At 49.6% G+C, this 11,867-nt stretch overlaps 1 protein-coding gene across 1 annotated transcript; it reads right to left on the bottom strand.

The window, feature by feature from the left end:
- Positions 1-2,563: 2,563 nt before the first annotated feature.
- Positions 2,564-3,505, bottom strand: TMEM11 (transmembrane protein 11; the record flags this gene model as incomplete). Its single annotated transcript, XM_008579004.1, has 1 exon — positions 2,564-3,505. A coding segment is annotated over one exon (561 nt), but the record flags the coding sequence as incomplete, so codon positions are not given.
- Between the last annotated feature and the right edge of the window lie 8,362 nt (positions 3,506-11,867).

Here is an 11,867-nt window from a genome sequence, read left to right as displayed (position 1 = left end):
GGGAGAAGAGAACCCTGCATGGCCCTAGGCGTTCTTTAGAAATGAAACAATCAGAACCTGGCCAGGTGGGCTGTAATTCTAAAGCAGGTCATCTCAGGTTTCCCTGGAGTTATGCTTCCCTTCCTGGAGAGAGCAGTGGTTTGGATAAATGTGGGACTTACTGAGCCTTTAGAGTTGTCCTAACTTGGACAGCAGCATGAGTGCCTTCCTGTGGATGAGCTCCTTACCCGTACTGCCAGCCAAAGAGCCTGCATTTCAGAGGGGAGCTCAGCCAGACTTGGCCTTCAGCTAATGGCCTTGGAGCAACCTTTCATTTTGCTCTTGGACTTTTCAAACTGGTGTTTGAATATGAACATGAACATTTGCCACCAGGGGAGGTGGTGTTGCTGCTGTTCTAGTTTCTTTTTTCTGCTCTCAAAGGTTTTTTGGTTTTGTCTTTTTTTTCACCCTGGTCCCCTCTTTCATCCTTGAATTCTGCTGGGGAGGTCTGAAAAGCAAGATTTTTAATTGGTTCTACCTTTATATATCTGATAAAGTTCAAAGACGCTTTCCACTTTGCTTGTCAAGCCTTTTTTGGTTTCACCGGTCCCAGGGCAGAAGCAGGCCATCCTGTGCTTCATGCCAAAACCAGAGACTGAAAAATGAAACCAAATAGTTTGTGCAGTGCAGAGGGGCTGTAGCTCACTCGTGAGTCACTGTGCACATGGTGAATGCACAGCCACCTGGGCACACTGCAGTGAGAAAAAGCTTGCCTGGGTCCACTCCGCTACATTTCCTGCTCAGTTGTCCTTTCACACAAAGCCTCTTCGCTATTCTCTGAAATTGGGGTGGGGATAGGTAGTTAAAACCAGATTAATTTACTACATTAATTACATGATCTATTCTCTGAATTCACGTAGGACTCATTTGTGATTTTGCACAGGAGAGCCCAGGTAACTTGGTTTCTGCTTTCTCTCAATTGGCAGTTATTGAATGCTGTCTGTTCAAAAACACTGTGGCACATCACCAATGAACACAGGCCACTCGTCACCAACTCTGATGCGGCTGCTCCTCTCAGTGCGACAGTGGCAGGAGCAAAGGGAGCGAGGTGTGTTGCTTCTCTCTTCCCCATCGCCCTGCCCTAGGCACACCAAACCTGTCTTCATCTCCCTGGCCAGGGGCCATGTAACTAAGATGGCACTTCAGAATCTGGGTTAGTCTACCCAACAAGAATCACTTTGTTCAGTGCAGCTTGGGAAATAGCGAAAGAGCCACCCATTTGCACCTGGTTTCTATTTTGGGTGATGGCTTCTGCTCAGCTGACTTGAGGTCGCCATGACTTGCCTGCTTCCAGCCATCTCCCCCATGAAATCTGATTTGCAGGCAGAGCACTTCCAGGCCAGGCACAGGGCTCCCTTTCCAAATCTGGGCCTGTTACAAAAACATCTACCATTCCTGCCCAGCAGGCTTGGAAGTCAGCATTCAGACAACTGAGGAGTGTGGACACCTGGATTTTAACTCACACTGTAGTCAAAATGAGGTATGTTTGTCTGGGATCACTTTTGTGTGGTGAATGCAGTTACATCTTTACCACTGTTCCAGATGGCCAAAGACTGCCACGTAAACAATCGTGTGCACCTAACACCATTTTGCCACCCAGCAGTCACTAATCACCTTTGAGTGCCCTTGGAATTAAGCCAAGTTTCTTAAACTTTGTGGGCTATCTTTTTAAATCTCTGGTTCTCCCTTATAAAAAAAAAGGCCCAACCATCCCCTTAAGCCCCTTGAAGCCTTCCCGTGCACCCCAGGTTAAGCAGCCCTTTGTTGCTCTGTGGCATCTGAGCTTCCTGATGGGTCCTTTATAACTAGGTGAAAACTCAATTTGGTTGTCACTTAAAGATTATCCCCTCAGAAGGAAATGTTGTATGGCTCTTTAGGGATGAGGGAACAGAGGCTTTAGGAAGGTAGCAGTTAAGGGGATAATCTTCCATTTATCCCAAGTCTTAGAGGGAATGTGGAAGACGACGTGCGATATGCCTTTCAGTGTGAGAGAAAAGCCCAGGACTCAGCTCCTGTGGAACAGGAAGCACCAGGCCGGGGGTGTGTCCAAGACTGCTTTGAGGGCTCTTCCTTTGGCCTAGGGCAAGGGGTTGAACTCAGGGTCCACATCAGGAACAGCTCTGGTGCTTTAAAAATATACATACAGATGTTAGTTTCTGTGTTCCCCTAAATCAGAATCTATGGAGAAAGAGTCCTGGGCCCCCAAATTCCCCAACTGAACTCAAATGGAGACTTTGTGACCTCTAGGCCTTGTCCCCTGATCCCACCATGTCCCTCAACAGCACATTAGCAGTGCTGGCCTTGGAAATGATGAGGACAAGGAGCCAGGAGACTGCTTCCGGGCAGGGTTTGGCCTGAGGACCACCTCGGATCTAGGCCCATTCTTGCTGCAGTGGTGACACCAGGCTGCGGCAGAGATCAGGGTGGCTTCCACAGTGCCTGCTGGTTCCATGTGCAGGCTACCACCAAGAGCAGATGTGCAACAGCAAGCTCCAGACAGTGTCATGGACAGAGAACAGCAGGAGCCGAAATTCTCATAATTTTAATGGTCGATAGCTTCTGGTTGGCTCTGGATGGTACAGTTAAACAACATACTTAAAGACCCCCACCCCCCAAAGCACGTTCACACCCCCTCAGTAGCGTTTGCTTTCATCAGCACTCCACTGCCCGGTCAGACTTCCACAGCCTCAGACCCCCTCTTCGGTTATGGAAATCCACACCTTAGTGTAATGAGTTGAAAAATCCCTTGGTACACCCGTGATCTGTGTTATTTTTAAAAAATAACAAATATTAAACCAAACACCTTCCCAGGCTCACAGAGCAAAAAATGTTACTGTGGCAATCTGAATACTCTGTTGTCACCCGTGGGCTGGGTTGTTTTGCTTCTCTCCCTGTTCTACTGAAATCATACTGCATAGAGTTCGTAAATCTTCTTTACACAGTACACCAGGGCAGCCAGTGCTATCGTGTTGTGAAGTCTCTTTCTGTGCAGGTCGTCCTTCCGGACCAGCACCACAGGGGTGGAGGAGGTGAGTGTGTGCAGAGGCAGGCGGGACAGTTTATAGGCGTCGTACTCCACTTGGTACTTGCAGCATGGGTCAAACTGCCAGGAGATTCCGTAGAGGGCACAGCAGGACAGGCTCAGCACACCAGCGGGCAGGGAGATGTAGTGGGAATAATCTAAGGGTAATGCCAAGGGGGTGAAGAGGCAAGCGGTGCCCGCCAGCACAGCCGTCTTGTGCAGGCAGTTGCCCACAGTGATCCAGCGAGCTGTCTCATCACCGATGCGGGTGGGCTCGATCACAATGTACTTGTACTGGGCTTCCAGGGCCTGCTCCAGCTCGTACTCAAACTGGTCCTGGGCGTTCTCCCCATTGTAGATCTCATGCACGATGTAGCAGTCTGTGGCTGACAAGCTTACCCTTTTGATGGAGGGGATGGGAGAGAGAGACACACAATAGTTAGGCTGAGAAGCACTTTACTATGTTCCTTTAAGCCACTGAGGGAAGTCTGGGCCTTCAAGCCTAAGCCCACAAGGGCACATCTCACTTATGTTATTACCTCCTTTAGAACCTAACACACAAGACAGTAAGGATTTTTTTTCTGAAAGAATAAAAGTGATGTCTGACAAGATGGCAGGTGGGTCATCTCTGTAGCGGCTCTGGCAGCTGGCCTGATGCAGTGCACTAGCAGGTCTGTGCGTCAGCAAAGCAACCCAGGGGCAGAGGCAGCCTTCAGCACACAGTCGCACGCACACAATACAGCTGACACACAAGGCCAGCAGCAGGAAGCTTCTCTCGGTTAATCAGGGTAACTGCAGGAGGGTTTCTTTGGTGGAAATCAACAGACCCCTGGACCAGATCATGCTAAACACCCCACCCTTTGCAGAGTTCAAAAGCAGGCATCCTTGGCCTGAAGAACAAAAGATAAAAATGGACCACTTCACCTTGGGTGACTAAAACCCAATCCTTCTGGCCCTTCCAGGAGGACTGCACAAGCCCTCAGTGCCCTTCACAGGCTGGGGCCACAGCCCACTGGATCTACCTCACCACCACAGAAAGGGGTCCTGGCCAGAACAGGAGATCAGGAACACCAGCCCACTGCCTGGGAAAAGCAGACAACCCCTCAAGAACAGTAGTGGCTCTCAAATTTAGTGAGCAGAAGAGACACCTGAGGGGCTTCTTAACCATCCACCCCAGAAAATGCCACCAATCTTGACCCTGTAGGCCCAGGACTCTGTCTCACCAGAAATTGTTTCATAGAAACCCACTTCAAGGGCCGAGCCCGTGGCGCACTCGGGAGAGTGCGGCACTGGGAGCGCAGCAGCGCTCCCGCTGCGGGTTCGGATCCTATATAGGGATGACTGGTGCGTTCACAGCGCTCACTGGCTGAGCGTGGTGCGGCCAGTCTCAAAAAGGACAAAAAAAAAAAAAAAAAAGAAACCCACTTCAAGGAGCTGATCTGATCCCCAACTTTCCCCCTGGAACAGAATGGACAACATGACCCTAACCAGCTAAAGAGCAAGCCAGAACTATACAGAAGGCTCAGCTCTGCATCCAGGCCAGACAGCAGCCTGGCCTCAGCCCCAGCAGTGACCAGGGGTTGAAGTGGCATTTTAGGTGGTTTGGGGATTCTTGGTTTGAGGCCTCTCCAGTACAAACTTCCCACCAAAAGCAGAATCTTTTCAGACCTGTGAGGGACAAAGCTAAATACAGGGCTTGTTCCAGCCTGATGAGGTCTTTCCGAATCTCCATACTGTCGTCCAGCATATACTGTTTCTCCTAGCCTTACACTATCCACTCATCTGACAAGAAGCCTTCTCTGTCCCAGCCTCTGACAGGGAACTGCTAGACACAGCTCTGGAGGCTGGATCAACATTTTTAACCCACATTATTACTATCCAGGCTGTGTAGAACCATTTTGTGTTACAGGCCTCAGTGAAAAGACCCTTCCCCTCAGCAACTCCTGATCCCTAGGCTGGTCAGACCCCATGACAAAGGAGATGAGGCCCCTGGGACCTGGTAGTCACTGCTCCCCTGCCCAAGTCCATACCCCTCCAACTGGGGGGAGGGGGGGCTGCAGTAGTGTACCAGGCCACTCGAGGGTCAATGTGGCCCCTGTATCTGCAGCTCTAATTGTCATTAACAGGAATTGGACTCCTTCAGTGGCCAACAAGAAGCATAGCCCTAAGTGCAAACAGACAGGAAGGTCCACCCTACTCGGCCTGTCCCAGACATGCAGAGGAAAGCCACAGGGTACATAGGCTCAGAGCTATCTGGCCAGTGGCCATAAAACAGTAGTGCCCAGCCTAGTTGTTTAAAGCAAGGTCACCCCCAGAATCTCAGTTCAGCATTAAGGTCATCCCAGCCCTCTTTGAAAGATGGAAACAATTATATGTGAAAGGTGTGGAAATGGGATTGTCAGGAGCAAACTTTAAGGAGAAAGGACGGGTGATTTTAGAGTACGACGGCCCATAGAGACTCTGTCCAGTTGTTGCTCCCAGGCAGGATTCAGCACTTCAGCATTTGGCACTTTAAAAGCTACTGTTGGCAAATAAGCAAACCTAAGAGGCAAGTTTCACTTTAGTTGGATGAACAACTGATTAACACTTGCTATTAAAAATGAAAGTCATGGGTAATGGGCTGAGGCACGGGACTCCAGTCCCAAGTGGGATTCAGGCAAAGGGAACTCTTTATCCAGAAAAAGTACTACAATCAAACTGGGCTAAGGCAAAGGCTTCTAATTAAATCATAGCCCTAATTAAATGGTGTGCACTGGGGAGAAATCAGGCCCCACGGGGTTGGACAAGCAGCCGACTAAACATGGGCCTTGCCAAAGCAGCCTGCTACCACGTGCCAGTAGTCGGGGGCTGCCCTTCCAGGGGTAAATTAATGAGCTGTTTTCTCTAATACTGTGCTGGAAGCTTATGAGATGGGAAACATAGGATTTTCCCTTAAAAGTCCTTTGTGGAGTTTCTCCATTTGATTTTAATTCAGAGGCGAGAGGAGTAAGAGGGAGGTTGTTCCCATTGTTACTGCCAGACAGGATTCAACATTTTAAAAGCCCCCTTTAGCAAACAAGTAAGCAAACCTGAGGCAGGGTTTCACTCCAGTTGGATGAACAATTGAGGACTGGTAACACTCTCAGGTGGTCCAGTTAAAAATGAGAGTCAGGGGCAATAGGCTGGCTATGCCCCCAAGGGGGGGGGGGGGGGCGGGGGATAGTGCGCCGCTTGGGAAGCGTGGCGGCGCTCCCGCCCGAGGGTACGTATCCCACATCCAGCCCGGTTCCCGCTCACTGGCTGAGCGAGGCGCGGGAGCCACTCTGAGGGCTGCGATCCCGTTGCCGGTCCCGGTCCGGTACGGGGGCGACACTGAGGGTTGCGATCCGTTGCCGGACCCGGAAAAAGACAAAAAAAAAATGAGAGTCAGGGGCAATAGGCTGGCTATGCCCCCAAGGGGGGGGGGGGGGGCGGGGGATAGTGCGCCGCTTGGGAAGCGTGGCGGCGCTCCCGCCCGAGGGTACGTATCCCACATCCAGCCCGGTTCCCGCTCACTGGCTGAGCGAGGCGCGGGAGCCACTCTGAGGGCTGCGATCCCGTTGCCGGTCCCGGTCCGGTACGGGGGCGACACTGAGGGTTGCGATCCGTTGCCGGACACGGAAAAAGACAAAAAAAAAAATGAGAGTCAGTGGCAATAGGCTGGCTATGCCCCCAAGTGTGGAGGGAGGGGCAGGAGGACTCCAATCCCAGGTGGGGGCGTTCCTGGCTACGAGATTTCCTTTGCAGTTTCAAGTCCATCACCTAAGAGAGGTAGAGGGAGTCAAAGAAGAACATGGGACAGAAGGGCCAAACCATACATCAATCAGTGAAGCCGAAAAGGAGTTGCTTCCAAGTCAGTTGTGTGTCCTGTGGACCATCAAGGCGAGGGTCAGGCGTCAGAGGTGAGCTTTAATCCCTCTGGAACACTCAAAGCAAAACATGGATGTCAAGTTGGGGTTACAGAATATTCTCGCCAAAACCCAAATCCACCCCAGTGTTATGCCCTTCTCTGCCCAGCAGGCCTGCAGCCATCCTAAATGTAGTGAAAAAACTGTTCACCCAGTAAGGAAATTCCAGTTGAAAACCCAGCACCTGGAACAGACTGCTCCATCTGGGAAACACATTAGTGGGCAGATCCCACCTCCCCTGACCCCTAAATGCTCACCAGCTCCCTGCAGCCTCACCCCCTGCAAGCCCAGCTGGCATCCCTATCTACCCAGGCCCAATCCTCCCAGCCCCTCTGCAGCAGCGGGCTCCCTCTGGTTCCTCGGGCGGCCATGGTGGACAAGGCTACCTCCTACCATTTGTTAAGACAGATTAGTGGGTACATCTATGAGTCCCAACATGCCCGGAAGTGAGTGAGAGGCCACCTCCAGGCGCCCACTGCACAGGGAGTGACAGCGAGCAGACAAGGGCAGCCACTCCTGGGTCAGTGGTGTTCGGTCCTCACTGGGGCCTGGGCATCCTCTGCCCTTGGCTGTGGGCAGTCTTTGGAACACCACAGCTTTGAGCGAGCAAGTTTAGACACAGGTGCGCTCACCCAACACACACATCCCAATACACAGTTGCACAGATCAGCTCTCCACTGCCTGCCAAAGCACTGCCTTGGCTTCCTGGAGCCCCAGTGTGTTAATGTGGGTCGGTCACTCCCCTCCTATCCACTAATGTAAACATGGGATTTAAAACAACTACATATGGCAGGAAAACAAAAGAACACAAGCCACACGGAAGGAACTTTCCAGGCACCTTCAAACAAGGGCAGTCTCTAAAGTCAGCCCGGTAGGCAGTGCCACCCTGCATGCCTGCCCTGAGACTAGAGACTCCCAAGTTTGGCTTTTAAAGCCAATTGAGCAAAGGGATTCTTGGTTTCCACCGGGCAAGAATAAAATCTGAAGTCTAGAGAAGTAAATTTCCAGGACCCTACACTGACATACAAGGAGATGGCAAGGTTCAAACCAAAAAAATGAAAAAAAGCCACAGACACACATGAAGCAGGAGGATTCCTTTGCTGGAGTCTACCCAACACAGGCCGAGCTGTCAGCAACCCACCCTCCCCATACGCTGGCAGGAGTGGGACACTGTCTGCAATGCCTGTCTGAAAGGCTGCCTGGACCCCTGAATCCCTGGGTTCAGGTCTGCACTGCTGACATGGACTGCTGGACTTCTGGTACTTCCGACACTGGTGGCTGAGCACTCCCAGGAGAGAGCCATGTCCAGCCAGCACCAACTACTCCTGCACCACCCATGCATAGCTTGATCTGCTTCTGGGTCAAATGTAACCTAAGTAAGGTGAGAACCCAGCTGGAAAGGTACCTTGAACCATCTCACAGCATCTCCAGCTTACCCCCAACCTGAACCCTGGTACAAGGAAGCAGATTTTTTAAAAAGTAATAACTAGCTGGAATCTTGAGCTCTGACCTTCCTAAGGGACTATACTTTTTCTTTTCATTGCAGGAGTGAAATGAGCAGTAAGAGAGCATAATAGAGAGTCTATGTTTAAAAAAAAGGTAGCACTGATAAGAGGAACGCCTCCAAGAAATCGGGTTAAGGGGACAGGCAAGGCACAGAACCATGTTTATAGTATGATCTCTGTAGTGTATCTTTTTGAAAAGTATCTGTTTGCTTTAACATGCACAGAACATTTCTGGAAGGCTACACAAAGACCTGAGAATTATGACTGTAACTAGGGAGGGAACCAAGAAGCTCGGGAAAGAAAAGGGAGGGGAGTTCCTCTTTACTTAACTTTTGATCCTTTTGAATTTGGAACAACCTCTGGTACTTAAGGAGCAAGGTTCCCGTCCTGCATACACTTTGCCTGCACTGAGGACACCTGGCTGTCTCTGGACCTTCAGCGCTGGGGAGCAGGACCCCAGCCTGTTCAAGCCCCAGGAAGAGCCCGCTGTGCTGGTGCAGTGCACTTGGCACTGGGCGTCCTGAGCCTGCCTCCCCCGCTCTGCCTTCCATGGAGTCAGCTGCAGGCCCTCTTCTCTCCACCTCTGAGCTGAATGGAATCACCTCTGGTGGCGGTCAGCAAAGGAATGTCCCGGGAATGCTGGCATTCTAGGCAAAAGGCAGCCATAATGAAAACTCAACAGGACCAACTCCATGTCCCCTCCGGGATCTGGGTACCCTGTGCGTGTGCCCACCTGCCCAGAGTCTGGCCCTGTGCTCCACCCCACGCCACCGCAAGGCCAATGGAAGCAATCTCAAATGCGGTGCTCCCCAAATCAGAGGCACCTCCCCAGATGTCAAGAGCTGCCTGGGAAGGTTCAGAGCAGCACTGTTTGGTGAGAGCAGATGATGACTGACAAGAGAACTAAATCTCCAAGAGTGAGAATGAAGGGAGCTCCAGCTGCTCGTGTCTCTGCAGTGGAACCCCTCCCCCGTGAGGGGACACGCGCAGCCAGACACCTCTCCTACACGCGCCACAGCCGACAAAGCTGAAGGATGTGCCACTTAGGACCGTCTCCATGTGCAGGGAACTAGGAAGAAGCACAGGGAGGTGGCACAGCGCTCACCAGTGAGGCGCCTCTGCCCGGGGATGGACGCATGCGCCGAGGCAATGCTACTCTTCCACTTCTTAAGCTAAGTGGTGAGCGCATGGGTTTATTACTTTTTTTAAATTGTGATAAAATAGTCATAACATAAAATGTACCATCTTAATCATCTGAAGTGTACAGTTCAATAGTGTTAAACACATTCACACTGTTGTACAATCTCCAGAACTTTTTCATCTTGTACAACTGAAACTGTACCTACTAAACACGAACTCCCCACCCTGCCCCAGCCCCTGGAGCCACCATTCTGCGTTCCATCTCTGAATCTGACTACCCTAGGTACTTCCTGTAAGTGTCCTTCTGTGTCTGGCTTATTTCACTCAGCATAATGTCTTCGAGGTTTATCCATGTTGTGGTGTGTGCCAGAACTGCCTTACTTTTTAAGGCCAAATAATATCCCTCTATACGTATACACAGTTTGTTTATTCATTCATTTGCCAATGGGCACTTGGGTTGTTTCCACCTATTGACTACTGTGAATAACGCTGCTATGAACATGAGTGTACAAATACCTGTTTGAGTCCCTGATTTCGATTCTTTTGGGTATATACCCACAATTGGAATCCCGGGATCATATGGTAATTCTATTTTTAATTTTCTGAGAAACATGCATGATGTTTTCCATGGCAGCTACACAATTTTACAAGCCACCAACAGCGCACAAAGCTTCGTTTCTCCATATCCTCACCAATACTTGTTATTTTGTTTTGTTTTGTTTTAAATAGTAGCCATCCTAATAGGTATGAGGTGGTACCTCACTCTGGTTTTGATTTGTATTTTTTTTTTTTTTGGTGGCTGGCCGGTAGGGGATCCCTTGACCCTGGTGTTACAACACGGCGCTCTAACCAACTGAGCTAACCGGCCAGCTCAATTTGTATTTTTTAATAACAGCTTTATTGTGATAGGATTCACAAACCATACAATTCACCCATATAAAGTGTACAAGGGTACTTCAAAAAGTTCATGGAAAAATAGAATTAAAAGATAATATGAATCTTTCCATGAACTGTTTGAAGACTTCTCATACAATTCAGTGGCTCAGCCCTTCCACAGAGTTGTGTGACCAACACCATAATCAATTTTAGAACATTTTCATCACTTCAAAGAGAAACCATGTACCCACTAGCGGTCACTTCCTATTTCCCCCAACATTTCCCAGCTCTTGGCAACCACCAATCTGCTTCCTGATTCCATGGATTTGCCAATTCTGGGCATTTCAGATAAATGGAATCATACAATAGGTGGTCTTTTGTGACTGGCTTCATTCATTTAGTATTTTGTTTTTAAGGGTCATCATGTTGTAGGATGTTTATTACTTCTTACATGTTATAACTCTTGATGTATTTAACATAATTTTTATGGGAGGAAGTAGCAAAGGTACTATGCATGAAAAAAAGAGACTGACCGTGGTTTTTCTGCAGATGGTGGCCTAACAGTTACTTTTACATTTTATTTTTCTTTACACTTTTCTGTATGTTTCAAAAAAACAAATAAACATGTTCTTTGTTTATAATGAGAAAAACAATTATAAACTTTTTCTTTAAAAAAAAAAATCCCATTTGACAGCCCTGTATCCCTTGGGGTGAAGGGACCAGACATCCACGGGCCTCTGCTGCCAAGGAGAGCAGTAGGCGGCTCACTTCCTGCTCCAGAATCTTCCCAGTGCCCATGGAGAAGCCACAGGGAATGAGGCCACCACCCCACCTGAGTCTGAGTGCAGGTAGCACGCTGGTCTCTCACCCCTGCAGCTGTGCCGGAGAAAAGGAGGAGGATAATTCCATTTCCCTGTTTCACACAAGTAAGCACTGGCCAAGCTGCCCTCACTTTCTGGTTTCGCTAGAACCAGAAGAACCAAATCTAACTGTAGTGGAAGCATTTGCTCTAGGCCCACTCCCTGGAGTGAGGCCCTGGGCTCGCAGGCAGGATTCAAGTGTGAGCTCACATCTAAAATACAAGGGACACTGATTTAAGCTCCTTAAAGGCAGAGACTATGTTTTCATCGTGGTATCCCCAGCACTGGGCCTGAATGTAACAAGTTCCCAAAAGACATCAGTGGAAGTACATTTGTAATAAGTTGCAGGAGAAAAACACTTAAGGCAGTTAAGAGAACTAGTGCCTGAAAAATTAAACTAAGCCCATATGTCAGGTTGCTTTTCACTTGATTAATGTGGTCACTTGAGCACCTATGATAGGTGAGGTGTTGGACTCTACCTCTACCCCCCCCCCCCCCC

Source organism: Galeopterus variegatus, unplaced genomic scaffold (genome assembly GCF_000696425.1).
Source record: "Galeopterus variegatus unplaced genomic scaffold, G_variegatus-3.0.2 Scaffold1798, whole genome shotgun sequence".
Taxonomy (NCBI): Eukaryota; Metazoa; Chordata; class Mammalia; order Dermoptera; family Cynocephalidae; genus Galeopterus; species Galeopterus variegatus.
The sequence above is the reverse complement of the archived record's forward strand: the minus strand, read 5'-3'. Positions and strand labels throughout refer to the sequence as shown.